This window comes from Phoxinus phoxinus, assembly GCF_949152265.1.
Source record: "Phoxinus phoxinus genome assembly, chromosome: 2".
NCBI classification, from domain to species: domain Eukaryota; kingdom Metazoa; phylum Chordata; class Actinopteri; order Cypriniformes; family Leuciscidae; genus Phoxinus; species Phoxinus phoxinus.
In genome coordinates, this window is record NC_136877.1 from 51,842,537 (window position 1) to 51,857,509 (window position 14,973).

Below are 14,973 nucleotides of genomic sequence, written 5' to 3' on the forward strand. Positions count from 1 at the left end.
GAGGGGTTGTCTCCTTGGGAAGAGTTCTGGAACACATATTACAGTAAAGTCTCAAAGTGAATAGATAACCCCTTTGAGTTTTGTCCTGTACTGTATTGATCATTATCAACTGTAAGAACATGTAACCCTTGTTATATCATAATGTTGTACTCCTGTCACCTATACACCTTCCAAAAGAAGCAATAAAAGAAGTACACTGAAGGGAGGGACTTCAGCCAGTTAGGCTTGTTAGATCAGTACGTCAAAGCTTTTCGTTCAACCAGACACTCGACTCAAAGGCTGGTGTGTAAAGATGTTCATTTATTTTTACATTTAATAGCAAGATATCTCTCAGTGTTTAATATGCAATTAAATGTAATAGTGGGTTTTTTAAATGCAGTGTTTTACCTGTAAAGTAATGAATTGTTTTGCTGTAAGCAGACTGGAGAGTGACAGTGAAGGTCATCTGTGAGGTCGACACATTCAGTCCAGCGATTACCATGAGTTCCGGGTGAGTTGAAATTGATGTACTTTATACAGGATGAGTATGTACTGTAAAGGGTAATCCACTGCTAGGTGCACCACTAGATTTTAATGCACAACATGGAAGCAAAACCAGATTTTTGCCGCTGCATTGTACATTAAAATCATGTAATAATGCACATTATCTTTGGATTATCCCACTTATACCACGATCATTTGCCAGCACTAACATGATAAAGCTGTTATTAATGTTTGCAGCAGCAGGGTAAAAATTACGGTTATTTTCGTCAGATACGGTGTGTTAGATCTAGCATTCTGCCGTTTTAAATCAGACAGAGATAAAGTAGTGCAGTAAGATTACATTTATTTGAATTAATTATCAAGAGAGATGTGTGTGTGTGAATTACATGCGTCTACGCAACATCTAGTGAATCGGTGAGACTAAATCAGTAGTGAAGCTATTTTATCAATTGAAGAGGCAGGGCAGTGTTGACAATGTTATGTTTGTGCATATTACATGTGTGTGATTTAACTGATTGGAACTACCTGTGTTTAATGAAAACCTTCCAGACATTTAGAATAGAGTAGACAGACTATCAATTAAAATGTAATTAACTGAATAGCCTGGGACTCAAAAAATGAAGTACACCTGAGCCTGAGCAATGCTAATAAACAAATGTAAATCACATGCAGTTTTCACATACATTAAGCATTCACATCAAAACTGAAGTAGGTTTTGGGCTTAACTGATATAAAACTGCTTTGGCATCCAACCGCTTTTAAAAGTTTTAGGGGTGGGCCAAAATCTTATTTAACGATTGATAAATGATATTACACGATAACGATATACAGTCATGTGGAAAAAGTAAGGACACCTTATTAAATTCCGTGGTTTTCCGCATCAGGACATAATTAAAAAAAGAATCTGGTCCTTGGCAGGTCTTAAAAAAGGTTTGGATAAAAAGGATTAGAAAATAAAACCTTAGATGAACAACAACACATAACACATCACACCGTGTCATTATTTATTCAGCAAAAATAAAGCCAAAATGGAAAAGCCACGAGTGACAGACTCTGATTCAATTTCTTGTAGATCCACTTTCAGACATCCCAACCTGCAAAAAGTTATTTCAGGGAGGTATCCTGAAGCTATGGATATGACATTTCACCACAGAACATGACTTTACTTGTATGCCGAAATACACCTGAATATAATAGAACAATGAATGAATAAAAAAACTATTTAAATACACGCCAAATGTAGCCTATAGGCCTACATCATATATCTTTTACTTTTGTTGCAAGCTTTTGTTGTACTTTGTTGCTGCTTGCTTCGCAGATTTTAGCAAACTTCCCAGAAACCTCAACCTCATAGCACTCTGTGTCAATGAATTTGTTTATCTTGAAAGACATCAGATTCACAAGTGTTTCTGAGACATCTGACTCCTAAATTCTGTCTTGATGTGACGCACAATGCTGAATGCCCTTTCCACATCATAGTTAGAATTTGGCAGCACCAATAGCACCTTCATCGGCTGACAGATCCCCCTGAATCTCCACTGCCCTGAGCTCACAGATCTTACTTTGGACAGCTTCCCCCAGAACTCATCGACTGGTAAATTATTGTAATTTGGCACCAGTGCTTCAAGGTTAGTTGAGACATAATCCAGGATTTCTAAATGGAGTTGTTTTCTAGCATCTGCCTTCCTCACATTTGGATATCTCTTTGCCAAAGTCAAAATTTGCTCTGGTTTCACATCATCTTGGTTCTCTGGATTGACCACTGACAGATTTGTCAAGATTTGGTCTCTCATTGGGAACTTTTCCTTTTCTTTTTGAAAGCTTCTTACATGGAATGCCCTGGCATCTTTGAATAATTGCTTCGTCTTGTGAGTGGAGAGTGCTTCCTCATCAAGAATCCAACAAAAATGTCTTCATCTGGACAGTGAATTTCAGTTCTCTCAATGCCTTTGGCACAATAAATCTGCTTGCCATGTCATGCAGGAGTACTTCCACATTGTCATTTAACTTGAAAAAAAGCTGGAGCGCTATGGCCGGAAAGAAAGAAACCCTAAAGATGAAGCGCGTTCCATAACGCTCAAAGTCAACGTACGCGGGGCAGGGTGGCTGTGAGGGTTCGCGTTGTATATCCACTTCACCCTTAATAGCCTTCTCCTGCTTTCTTGGGCTGCCAGCAGAGCACTCGCTGCCAGATCAGAGGATGTTAGTGACAACACATCCTCATCTGGCAGCTCAATCTCGCGAGCCTCTGAGGTGCGTGAGAGATTAACATCTCTCTCAAACTCCTCGACAAGCTCCCTCTGAAATCTGAATCCCATGATTCTAGTCTGTGCTCTGCCTCAGCACAAGTGGGACCTGAATCGCCTGCCTATTTACCGAGGCATGTCCCTCTTCCACCGAGAAGAGGGCCAGACGAGAACAGAGTTTTCTTAAGGGAAATCTTACAGTTGACCGCCTCTTCCCTTCATGTGATGGCTACCCTGCAAAAAATAAATTTTGTTTGGTTTACTGGTGTCTTTTTTCCCATAAGTCCATTTTCTGACTTTTCCATGATCATCAAGCACTTTTATTTAATTATATTATAATTATAAAATTGAAAACTGTGGAAGGCCAAACAGTCATAATGCAGGAAGGTAGTTCTGAGTCGGGGTTGAGCTGCGCGTAGTGACTGACCATGACTGAAGTCACAGTTCTGGCTCAGCCCGTTGATGTCCATCCTAGTGGTCCAGAAGCTGCGTCGAACTCACGGCGTACCTACGCCGTAGGCTGTGTGTAGCGCGCGTACCCTCCGGCGTACCCTGACGTGCACCTCTCCAAAAATGTAACAACGCGTCAATTCTACGCGGAATCAAGCGCTGTGATTGGTCTGCTAGAACCCCTCCCTCGGGTTTCACATGCTCCCTCTGCATGTGTAATTGCGCGTCAACGTGGACAACGACGCAGAAGTATAAATGAAAACCAACGCGTTTCCTACAGCATAGAGGCTCCGGCGTAGGTCCGACACAGAAGTATAAATCAGCCTTAAGCCTTGCAGAGGTGCGAGACATCACCAACGTTCACTTGCACGATGGTCCTATCTCACAAAGTGGCCTTTCGGCAACATTGTTGTAGACTGTTCCCAGCTGTTCTAAGCAGTTCAGAAGCAGGCTAAGGTAACCAAAACCTTGTCCCGATGTGCTCCCTGAGTCACTGGTGGAGTACCCCTCAGTCTATTCGTTGCCAAGGGCGCAAGTTGCCTGCAAAAAAATAAAAAATAGACGGGCAACCCAGAATGGTATAGCTGCTCTTCCCCGGAGGAGGGCCGGGCAGAGAACTTTTGTTGAATTATTATTTTCCGCCACTGGCGTCTCAGCCAGCAGTACAAAATTATCAGCAAAAGCAGCTTCTCTATCTCTGGGTCCCAAGAAAGCGAGGTTGGCGGTGTGTGACGTTATGCCTTGCCTCCCTCAGCCCCCTCTTGCTTCGCCAGCGGAGGTCTGCTGCTGTCTTACTCATTCCCTGTCAATCGGTGGGGTCAGGATAGTAATGCACTGCACACTCAGACCCCACTTCGGGCCGCTATGCTGTCTGAGTCGGGTCCCTGCATTCCGGGTACGTCTGTGGTGTCGTTGGTCCCTCTTGCACGGTTCCTGAGAGCCTGGCTAGCACTTCCCAGTTAGTTTCGCTGGCTCATCCATACCATCAGACTCGGCTATGCAATTCAGTTCGCCGGGCGTCCCCCAACCTTTGCACCGGGCAGAGATCGCAGTCCTACTGGCGAAGGACGCGATCGAGCAGTTCCTCCAAACAATATGAAAATCAGCTTCTACAGCCCTTACTTCATTGTACCCAAGAAAGGCGGTGGGTTACAGCCAATCTTGGACCTGCGTGTCTTGAATCGGTCCCTCCACATGCGGCCATTCAAGATGTTAAAGCAGAAATGCATTTTCAAGTGCATCCATCCCCAAGACTGGTTTGCAGCGATCGACCTGAAGGATGCACACTTTCATGTCTCTATTCTCCCTTGTCACAGACTGTTTCTTGGCTTTGCGTTCAAGGGGCAGGCATATCGGTTCAAGGTCTTACACTTCAGGCTGACCCTGTCGCCTCATGTCTTCACGAAAGTCACGGAGGTGGCCATTGCTCCAATGTGCGAGGGTGCAAGGGTGGTGTTCTCATTCCCAACTATCTCTACGACTGGCTCATTCTGGCGCAGTCAAGAGAGCAGATGTGCGAACACAGGGATATGGTGCTCAGTCACCTCATCCACCTAGGCAGGGATAGGCAACTTCGGTCCTGGAGGGCCACTGTCCTGCAGAGTTTAGCTCCAACCATAATTAAACAAACCTGAACAAGGCAATCAATGTTTTCAGGATTCTTAGATAGATACAGGCAGTTGAGTTGTTATCAGGGCTGAAGCTAAACTCTGCAGGACAGTGGCCCTCCAGGACCGGAGTTGCCTTTATGACAGCATGCAATGAAAAGACCTGGGGGTAAAGACGATTATCTTTTTGAAAATATTATCTGTATTTGAATTGGTTTCCCAAAACATTGTTTCTTTACATTAGAATGTTCATGTTAAAGATGTATGTTACATTATGTTGTTATATTGATGGATACTACTAGTCTAAAATGTAAGCTAAATATTCTGAGAAACATTTGACATATTTTACAGACAGACAAGACTTCCACCAAGCGGACCAACTCTAATTCATCAAGGTCCTCCAGTACGATTTAATCTAGGCACAGAGAGAAAAGTGTTCTGACCACTAGGTGTCACCATTGAGACGGGTGTCGGGTTGTTTCGAAGCCTCGACACAATACGACAGATTTGCTTCAACTGTTTCACAAAGCCTCGATCTGCACACCCCTACATCAAAGTACCGTGAGAATGATTCAAAAGCATTCGAGCTGTCGAGCTCTCTAATCGTTCTCATGGTACTTTAAATTCATTCACATTCACGTCTCTGCAGCATCGCTTCAAGTCCAACAAGACGCTTGTGTCTCTCTTTTTTTCTGTTCTTGTTGTCTTTCTTTTCTTCTGTGATTCTGCTCATTATCATCAGGTGTCACCACTAATGATCAATCATCACTTAATGAATCACTTAATTATCTCATTAACTTTAGCACTGCTCCTGTGTTATTTTAACACCTTGTAGTTGGACACATATATACTGATAGGTGTTCATTTAACACTGGGGATTTTGCTGTATATTTAGGCCCCGTTTACACGTACATGGTTGATTTGAAAAACGGAGACATTTCCCTTCGGTTGTGCCCCTCGTTTACACGCAAACGGAGAATTCTCCTCTGAAAACGATTCTTTCTAAAAACTCCGGCCAGAGTGGAGATTTTGGAAAACTCTGTTTGCACGTTTTCATGTAAACTGAGAAAAACAGACTTTTAGGTAGCGACGTCACAGTATGTGACAGAACTTGCACTGCGTCAAAAGTGCGACCTATATTTTGGGATTCTGATTGGCTAACGTGGGCTTGAGCTTCTCGTTACACTGCCACCTATAGGTTTGGCATGCTCTTGACGGCATATACACGGGTTCGTGTAAACGAACACTTTTCTGAAAACGGAGAGGGTGAAATGTCCGTTTATGAAAATAACCGGCCACGTGTAAACGTAGCCTTAGGTCAAATTAATTAATATAAGACCTCCAACCATTATGTTCTTCTCAAAGTAACATGACAGCATGCAATGAGAAAGTGACTGATCTAGAGATAAACATGAATGTTTTTTAAAGGAAGTTATTCGGAAGGAATTACTTTTTAAAAGAATATGTTTTTACATTTATATCAAGTCAAGTAATTTGTATGAACATATTGAAAATGTCTGTATTTGTAATGTTCAATTCATTCAATGCGAAAAATTTGATAAACATTTGCCTCCTTATTTTACAGACAGCCAAATCTTCAACCACGCAGATCAATTCTTATTCATCAAGGTCCTCCGAAACGATACCGTCTTCACACAGAGAGAAAAGTGCTTGATGATCATGGAAAAGTCAGAAAATGGACTTATGGGAAAAAAGACACCAGTAAACCAAACAAAATTGTTCTGCTGGTGGGAGAAACCGGCGCTGGCAAGACGACCATCATCAACAGCATGGTCAACTACTTACTGGAGGTGAAGTTTAAGGAAGAAATGTGGTTTGAAATCACAGAAGAAGAAGCCAGAGACCAAGCAGAATCACAAACCTCTGAAATCACCATGTATGAGGTCTGTCCTATAAAGAGTCCTGTATCTCTCACCATCATTGATACTCCAGGATACGGAGACACTAGAGGACTGGAAAAAGATCTGGAAGTTGCTGAGAATTTATCCATGTTGTTTCAGAGCAGTGATGGAGTTCGTGAGATTGACGCTGTGTGTTTTGTGATTCAAGCGTCTAAGAATCGTCTTTCGGACAGACAGAATTACATTATAAGTTCAGTTCTGTCATTGTTTGGAAAAGATATTGTGAACAACATTGTGTTTCTAATCACACACTCTGATGGTCTGCCACCCAAAAACGTCCTCGGTGCCATTAATAAAGCTAGAATCCCCTGCAGACGAGACCACAGCGGCCAGCCTGTTCATTTCTTATTCAACAACCGGCAGGCTGACATCCGTCACACTGGAGAGCGTCATGTTCGTGCTCAAAGAGACGCCTGGGCGGACAGCATGGAAGAGACAAAACAATTCCTTCTGTCTATGGAAGAAAAGAACAGAAGAAGTTTGGAGTTGACTTCAAATGTCCTGATAGAGCGCATTCAATTTGAAGCGTTTATCTGCAACTTACAGCTGCGAGTTGAAGAGAAAGAGTCAAAAAAGTCAGAAAAACTTGAGATCCAGCAGGCAATGAGACAAAACAAGGAAAAGATTGAGATGCGTACAAACTTTAGCTTTAGAGTAAAAAAAACTGTCAAAGAGATGGTTCCCATTGAAAGCACTTCATGGAAGAGCAGGAAGGCGACGACCTGCACCGTCTGTGAGGAAAACTGCCATGAGGTTGGCTGCTGGTGGGTTTCTGATCCCAGTAAATGTGAAGTCATGAAAGACGGCTACTGTACCGTGTGCACAGGGAAGTGCCATTACAGCAAACACGTCAAAGAAAACAAGAAATATGTCATCAGCAACTTGAATGTTGAGATGGACTTTGATAAAATCAAAAAGGAATATGAAAAAGCTCAAACTAAGAGATTTTCAGTTGTAATGGATGATCTTGACAAAGATCTGCAGGAGCTTGAGGACCAAAAGTCAATTCTTCTGTTCAATGCTTACAAGACCATCAAGCATCTGTCTCAGATCGCATTAAAGCCAGACTCGGCCTTCACTCTTCAGCATCTGGACTTCTTCATCCCCAGAGTGAGGGAGGCTGGGAAAGAAAACTGGGTCAAAGAGCTGGAAGAAATGAGGAGAACCGCTGAATCTGAAGAAGAAAATAAAGATGCTCTGAGTTATCTGAAAGCTGGTCTGACAAAACTGTTGTTCTTAAAATAAAAAATATATATATTTTAATCATAGTATCAAGCTACTAGTTCTTATTTAAAAGGCAAGCAACTCCAATACAATGTTAGTTTATGAACTGTAATAATAACTGTAATATTTTTGGGAACTGGATCGTAGTTTTAACATAAAATGTCACATTCATGAACATCGATGTGTTTACTTTTGTGTTAAATTAAAATGCAATTATTAATTGTTTAGTTATTTTAGTTTTAATTTAGTTTATCAACTAAAGTTATAAGTACAACTTTTGATTTGAAAAAATATAAAAAATGTTTAAATGAATTAAGATTCATACAATGTATCCCACTCCTTCCATTTCACACCACCCTCTCCATCAGTCATTTCAGAAACCGATCTCACTAACCATTTCAACAAAATCCACCTCACAACCTGCCCACTGGACCCCATTCCATCTGCACTGGTCAAGCTCTGCCTCCCCTGTCTCAGCCCACTCATCATGGTCATCATCAACTCCTCTCTCACCTCTGGAACAGTTCCCTCTTCCCTCAAAGTTGCCGCCATCACACCAATACTTAAAAAACCTGGCCTGGATCCTGACAACCCCAACAATTTCCGCCCCATCTCCAACCAACCTTTCCTGTCTAAAATCCTGGAACGCTCGGTCGCCTCTCAACTAAAACATCACCTCCTCTCCAATCAGCTCTACGATTTCAGTCTGGATTCCGCACTCATCACTCTACTGAAACTGCACTACTCAAAGTAACAAGTGACCTCCTGCTCGCCTCTGACTCTGGTTCCCTCTCCATTCTTCTCCTACTTGACCTCTCTGCCGCCTTCGACACCATTGACCACTCAATCCTTCTACAACGCCTACAACATATTGGCATCTCTGGCTCAGCTCTCTCCTGGTTCACCTCCTACCTCACCAAAAGATCTCAATTAATATCCATCAACAACTGTACGTCTCACACCATACCTGTCAATCAGGGAGACCCTCAAGGCTCAGTGCTAGGTCCCCTTCTGTTTATCCTGTATATGCTTCCCCTTGGACTTAATATTCATAACCACTGACTAAAATTCCACAGTTACGCAGACGACACACAACTATACCTCAGCACCAGATCCATCACTCCTGCCACAGTATTAACCATCACAAACTGGCTCTCTGCAATTAAATCCTGGATGAATGCCAACTTCCTTAAACTCAACTGCAATAAATCGGAAATTATCGTCATTGGTCCCAAATCACTCCTCTCCTCCTCCCAAGACTTCACTCTCTCTGTCGATGACCATACAGTTACCACCTCTCCCCAGATCCGAAATCTTGGTTTCATTTTTGACCACACACTCACATTTAAGCCCCATATCCGTCATATCACCAAAACTGCCTTTTTTCACCTACGTAACATTGCTCGCCTACACCCCACCCTCTCCACATATGCTGCTGAAACTCTCATCCATGCATTTATTACATCAAGACTCGACTACTGCAATAGCCTCCTATATGGTCTCCCTTCCTCTGATTTACAAAAACGCCAATGTGTTCAAAACTCTGCTGCCCGCCTCCTCACTCACACCCGCTCCAGAGACCACATCACCCCCGTCCTTCAACAGCTTCACTGGCTCCCTATAAAACAGCGCATCCATTACAAAGTTCTGCTCATCTCCTACAAAGCTCTCAATAACTTGGCCCCTCCATACATCACAGACCTCTTACACCACCACCGTCCCTCCCGACGCCTCCACTCTGCCGACTTAAACCTTCTCAAACCCATCACCAAATCAACACACCGAACTTTGGGGGACCGAGCGTTCGCTATCGCTGCCCCCACCCTTTGGAACTCACTCCCCATCCACATCAGAAACTCGGACTCACTGACCACCTACAAAAAACTGCTCAAAACTCACCTGTTTCAGCTCGCCTACAATCTATAATTGCACTCTCCTCTTTGTTTGTTTGATTCATTTGTAAAGCGTCTTTGAGTTCCTTGGAAAGCGCTATATAACAATTATGCATAATTATTATTATTAATGTAATTATTAAAAGAGTCCTCGCATCTGAAAACAAGCTGTTGGTTACAAATTCATTTATTTGAGAAAAAAACTGGAAGAAACATCCTATACATTTAGGTATTTTTAGTATGAAAACGCTGATCTCTGTTTCTGTACCAAATACTAAGTTCTGCTTTTCTGATGTATCAAATACTTATGACATGCAATAAAATGCAAATTAATTACTTAAAAATCATACAATGTGATTTTCTGGATTTTTGTGTCCGTCACTCACAGTTGAGTCTATGATAAAAATGACAAACTTCAACATGTTTTGTAAGTGGGGAAATCTGCAAAATCGGCAGTGTATCATATACGTGTTCTCCCCACTGTAGCTCAACATCTCAACATACAAATTCCAAACATGGTGATGACCAACAATTGTAATTCAGTAAAAATATGAATTTAGAACCTTATGACAGCTAAATAACAGTGAAATAAAAGCAGCAGCATAAATAAAGCTGTTTAATGCAAAGCAATTACACTATTTTTAAATAACAATTAATTCATATTTTTATCAGGTTCCAATGCATGCTGGGAACTGGCACAACATTGTTGAATGTAAAATTGTTTCTTCAGATAACTACATTTGGATAGTTGGGATAACATTTGGACAAGATAAGTATACAATTACAGGATTTTTGCTCTGCACTTTCTATTTTAGAAATGTTGGAGTTTTTTAAGCACACGAGGTGTGTTCGTTATTATGCAGTGTGCAGGCCCATTATCAAATAGCACTGCAAGTCAAAATAGGTCATTTGTTTTTATTGTTTTCCGCCCCCTCTTTCTACCACAAGGATGATGACCATGATGACCATGTATTGGTTGAAAAATAAACATTACATTTATTGTTTAAAAAATAAACATTTGTAACATACTTTGGTTAAAATTCCTCAATGGTTGTGTAAAACAACACCCTTTTTACCTCCTCAAAAACAGCTCTGTTCACAGCGACCCGTTTCGGTGCATGTCTCTTTAAATTATCACATCATTCCAACCAGCTGTCAACAATCAGTAATTAACATTTCTATCCAATCAGCATGACTGGAGACCTATATACATACTCATTTGACTCACCAACGTTCCTCGACAGTTTTTCAGCATCCCTCCACCACCCCGTCTCCTCACACTCGCCTGGTTACTTTCTAAACCAGCAATACGGGGGGAGTACTCTGGGTTCGGGCCGAATACCGAGCCCGGAGCCCTCTCCTCGGACAGCACGCCAAATATGCATACCATTTATTCCATCTGACTTATTTGTAAGTGTGAAGTCGTGAAATGATAATGAGCAACTGCTCACCTGCTGGAGGTGTCGACACAATACACTAAAGTGATGCCTTGGTGGACCGTATACAAATGGCTGAGGGCGGAAATATGCTAATATTTGTAACGCATACAAAGTACACTGTTCATCACTGTGTATAATATGAATTGGTCGGTTGGTCCTCACTTAACACAAGAAGGTTCAAACATTGGATGATCTTTGTGTATAAATCAATAACTGGACATACTCCTTTATATTGAACTACACTCTTAACACCTAGTAGATCTGAATACAAGCTAAGATCAAGTAGATACATACTATATGATGTTCCACAAATTAAAACAGAGTTTGGCAAAACTGCTTTTAGTTACAGTGCTCCAACTTCATGGAATGAGTTGCAAAACCAGCTAGAACTGGAGGTTTTTATTTCACATATTGAATTCAAGTCTTATCTAAATCAAATTTATCATCATGTTTGTGATTGTTTTAGATAGTGATTTTCTGTGTATTTTAATACTTCTGTGCATCCCTGTCTTTTGTTGTTTGTTGTCTGTTAAAGTGTATCCTCTATGTGCTGCCTTCTTGGCCAGGGCTCACTTGTAAAAGAGATTGTAATCTCAATGTGATTTTCTTCCCTGGTAAAATAAAGGTAAATAAATAAAAAATAAATAATATTGGAAATATGTTCCAGAACTCAATTTTAATATTGAGCTATTTTTTTTAAAATTTGGAGCGCTGTCAATACAGAGAACAACGACAAAAATCGGTGTTGCCTACACCGTGTTATCCTAGTCGATTGTCGAGTTCACGCGCGTGATCATAGGTAACTATGTAACGCCCGTGAACTCGACAATTGACTACTGTGGACTTCGACCGAAAACAGGAACTAAATACAGGTATGTGCGCTTGTTGAATTAACATCATTTTTATTAATATCTTTCACATCTCCTGCAGTCAGATTCACAAGGAATCACTCAACATGGCTGGGCACTTGTAATGACACATCAAGGATGTTAAGAGGATAAAAGCAGGTTTAAAATGTGCCCCCATTCAAGTCAATAGGGTGTAAATTTTAAAAAGAGGATAACACAGTGTAGGCAACACCGATTTTTGTCGTTGTTCTCTGTATTGACAGCACTCCAAATTTACAAAAAAATGAGCACAATGTTAAAATTGACCGGAGTTCTCTTTTAATACAGGAAATATGCTAATAAGGGACAATCGGTCAGCTGTCGTGGGCAGTTTTCTGTCGTCAGAAAATCCAAACGGCTGCATGCAGTGGCACTGATGTCCATCATTTGGAAATCTCCAGTCATATTTGCCTTGGCCACCAAAGAGGATTCTGGCGCACTCTCTAAAAAAGACAGAACATATTACATTTCAGAAAATTGTGTACTTAGATGTTGTGTCCTGTTAATAACTGTTAGTGAACACTGAGGGCGCTAGAGTGCACAGTGAGGATACAGGCGAATGTTATGTGTTGAGAAGTGGAGAAGAATAAAGTTGGAAGTAGTGTAATACGTCTCTCGGCTCGTTCGTAATATAACCTTTATAAAACACCACAATAGGTTAACAGGTGATTGCTTAAAAAAAAAAAAAAACTTTGTCCCTAGTTGGTAAATATAACATGTAATGCTAGTATAAAGAACTTTAACAGTTTCTTTATAACTTTTCACAGGAATGTGCGTTTACCACAGTTACTTACTGTGAAGTAACACAAAGTCTTACTTTTGTAATCTTTCGTTTTTTACCTGTAATGCTACCTTTTGCTATTTATGAGAAGATTTGCTAAGGACTACTGCTAGCTGGAGCAGCATTTAGTGGGGAAATAAACCCTCTGTGCTCTTAAGTCGTATAACATTTAATATATGTACACGTCTATTACATGATGCTAACCATTAAATATACAATAATCACTAACCTTCAGCAATGGCTTCATTCAGCGGACTTGAGCTCCCTGTGTTTACTGTCTCCACAAGCCCACAGCAAAATCTTTGGTCCCCGTGTTTCCAGTATAAGCCGGTCTGTGGTCAAGGATACCATCAAGAAGCAGATACCATTTACTAGTTTTCCTGTCTGATCCGCTCTGGTTGTTGTGGTCTTTTAACTTTTTGTAGATCTGCTTTAGTTATTTGATTTTTTCGCGGCACTGCTTTGCCATGTGATGGATGTCCAATGCCGCCAGCTGAGCAGAAATACAAGCGAAAATTCTCATGTTTCGCTTGGTTCCTTCAAAATCACGTTGGATTTCGTCCATAGCATAAATGTTTAGAAGTGCCTAGACTTTGGCGTCGGTCCATCTATCGCTGTTTTTCATCCTGTACAGTAAACTGTTCCTTGAATGTGTAAACTGTTGTGTGTATTTACACGGCTTTTTAAACATGACGAGAAAGGTTGCCTCCGGTGCGAAAGCCCCTATTTACAACAATAGTTCATATTGTTACAATAGAGTCCCACAGCTGATTAGCAGAAGAATTTCAGTAAGATTCAGTAATAACGGGAGTTAGCCGGTTAGCATGAGACCTATGTGGCGGAGGGAAATATACCACCGCCTTGTGGGGGAAATATTAAGCGGTTTACTAAGGAAGATTGAGTGAGCAACAGGATCCTAGTCGCCCCACCCAATGCTTTTAGTCTCTGTACAACTGTTGGCCCAGTTGTATGTGGTTTCTATCGTGTTACAAAGTGTAAATGCTCAAGAGGCGGTGAGGTGGGCTTCAGGATTGACTAAATATACGGCAGCAGCCTGAAGTGTGTGTATGTAGAAATCTCAGGAGTTAAACCTAGTTGACTACAAACCCCGCCCTCTCCGGATCTAACAGAATAGGTAAGACGCTCCCACTCCTTAGAATAATCCATCCATCCATCCATCTTCTTCCGCTTATCCGGGGCCGGGTCGCGGGGGCAGCAGTCTAAGCAGAGATGCCCAGACTTCCCTCTCCCTAGCCACTTCCTCTAGCTCTTCCGGGGGGACACCGAGGCGTTCCCAGGCCAGCCGAGAGACATAGTCTCTCCAGCGTGTCCTAGGTCTTCCCCGGGGTCTCCTCCCAGTGGGACGTGCCCGAAACACCTTCCCGGGAAGGAACAGATGCCCGAGCCACCTCAGCTGACCCCTCTCGATGTGGAGGAGCAGCGGCTCTACTCTGAGCTCCTCCCGAGTGACCGAGCTCCTCACCCTATCTCTAAGGGATCGCCCAGCCACCCTGCGGAGAAAGCTCATTTCGGCCGCCTGTATCTGGGATCTTGTTCTTTCGGTCATGACCCAAAGCTCATGACCATAGGTGAGAGTAGGAACGTAGATTGACCGGTAAATCGAGAGCTTCGCCTTGCGGCTCAGCTCTTCTTCACCACGACAGACCGGTACATCAACCGCATTACTGCAGCAGCTGCACCGATCCGTCTGTCAATCTCCCGTTCCATCCTTCCCTCACTCGTGAACAAGACCCCAAGATACTTGAACTCCTCCACTTGAGGCAGGAACTCTCCACCAACCTGAAGTAGGCAAGCCACCTTTTTCCGACTGAGGACTTAGAATAAGTAACTCAAAATTAGCATAAACAGTTTTAGCTTAACTAACAAGAAACACATTTATTTATACTGCGTGAATTGAAATTATTCAGTTTTCTTTGTTTTCACAGGAAGCGTAAAAACTATTTCAAGTGCAGTCAAATCAAAGTGATATAAAAATGTGAAAAACAATAAAGGGAGAAAATCAACACATTTCTGTCGGTTTC

At 41.9% G+C, this 14,973-nt stretch overlaps 1 protein-coding gene across 1 annotated transcript; it reads left to right on the top strand.

The window, feature by feature from the left end:
• Positions 1–215: 215 nt before the first annotated feature.
• On the top strand, positions 216–9,801 carry LOC306994753 (uncharacterized protein). Its single transcript, XM_079605550.1, has 3 exons — positions 216–282; positions 421–490; positions 6,372–9,801. Exons 2-3 carry the CDS (start codon positions 480–482, stop codon positions 7,951–7,953), a joined length of 1,593 nt encoding a protein of 530 aa, XP_079461676.1. The 5' UTR covers positions 216–282; positions 421–479; the 3' UTR covers positions 7,954–9,801.
• Positions 9,802–14,973: the final 5,172 nt, after the last annotated feature.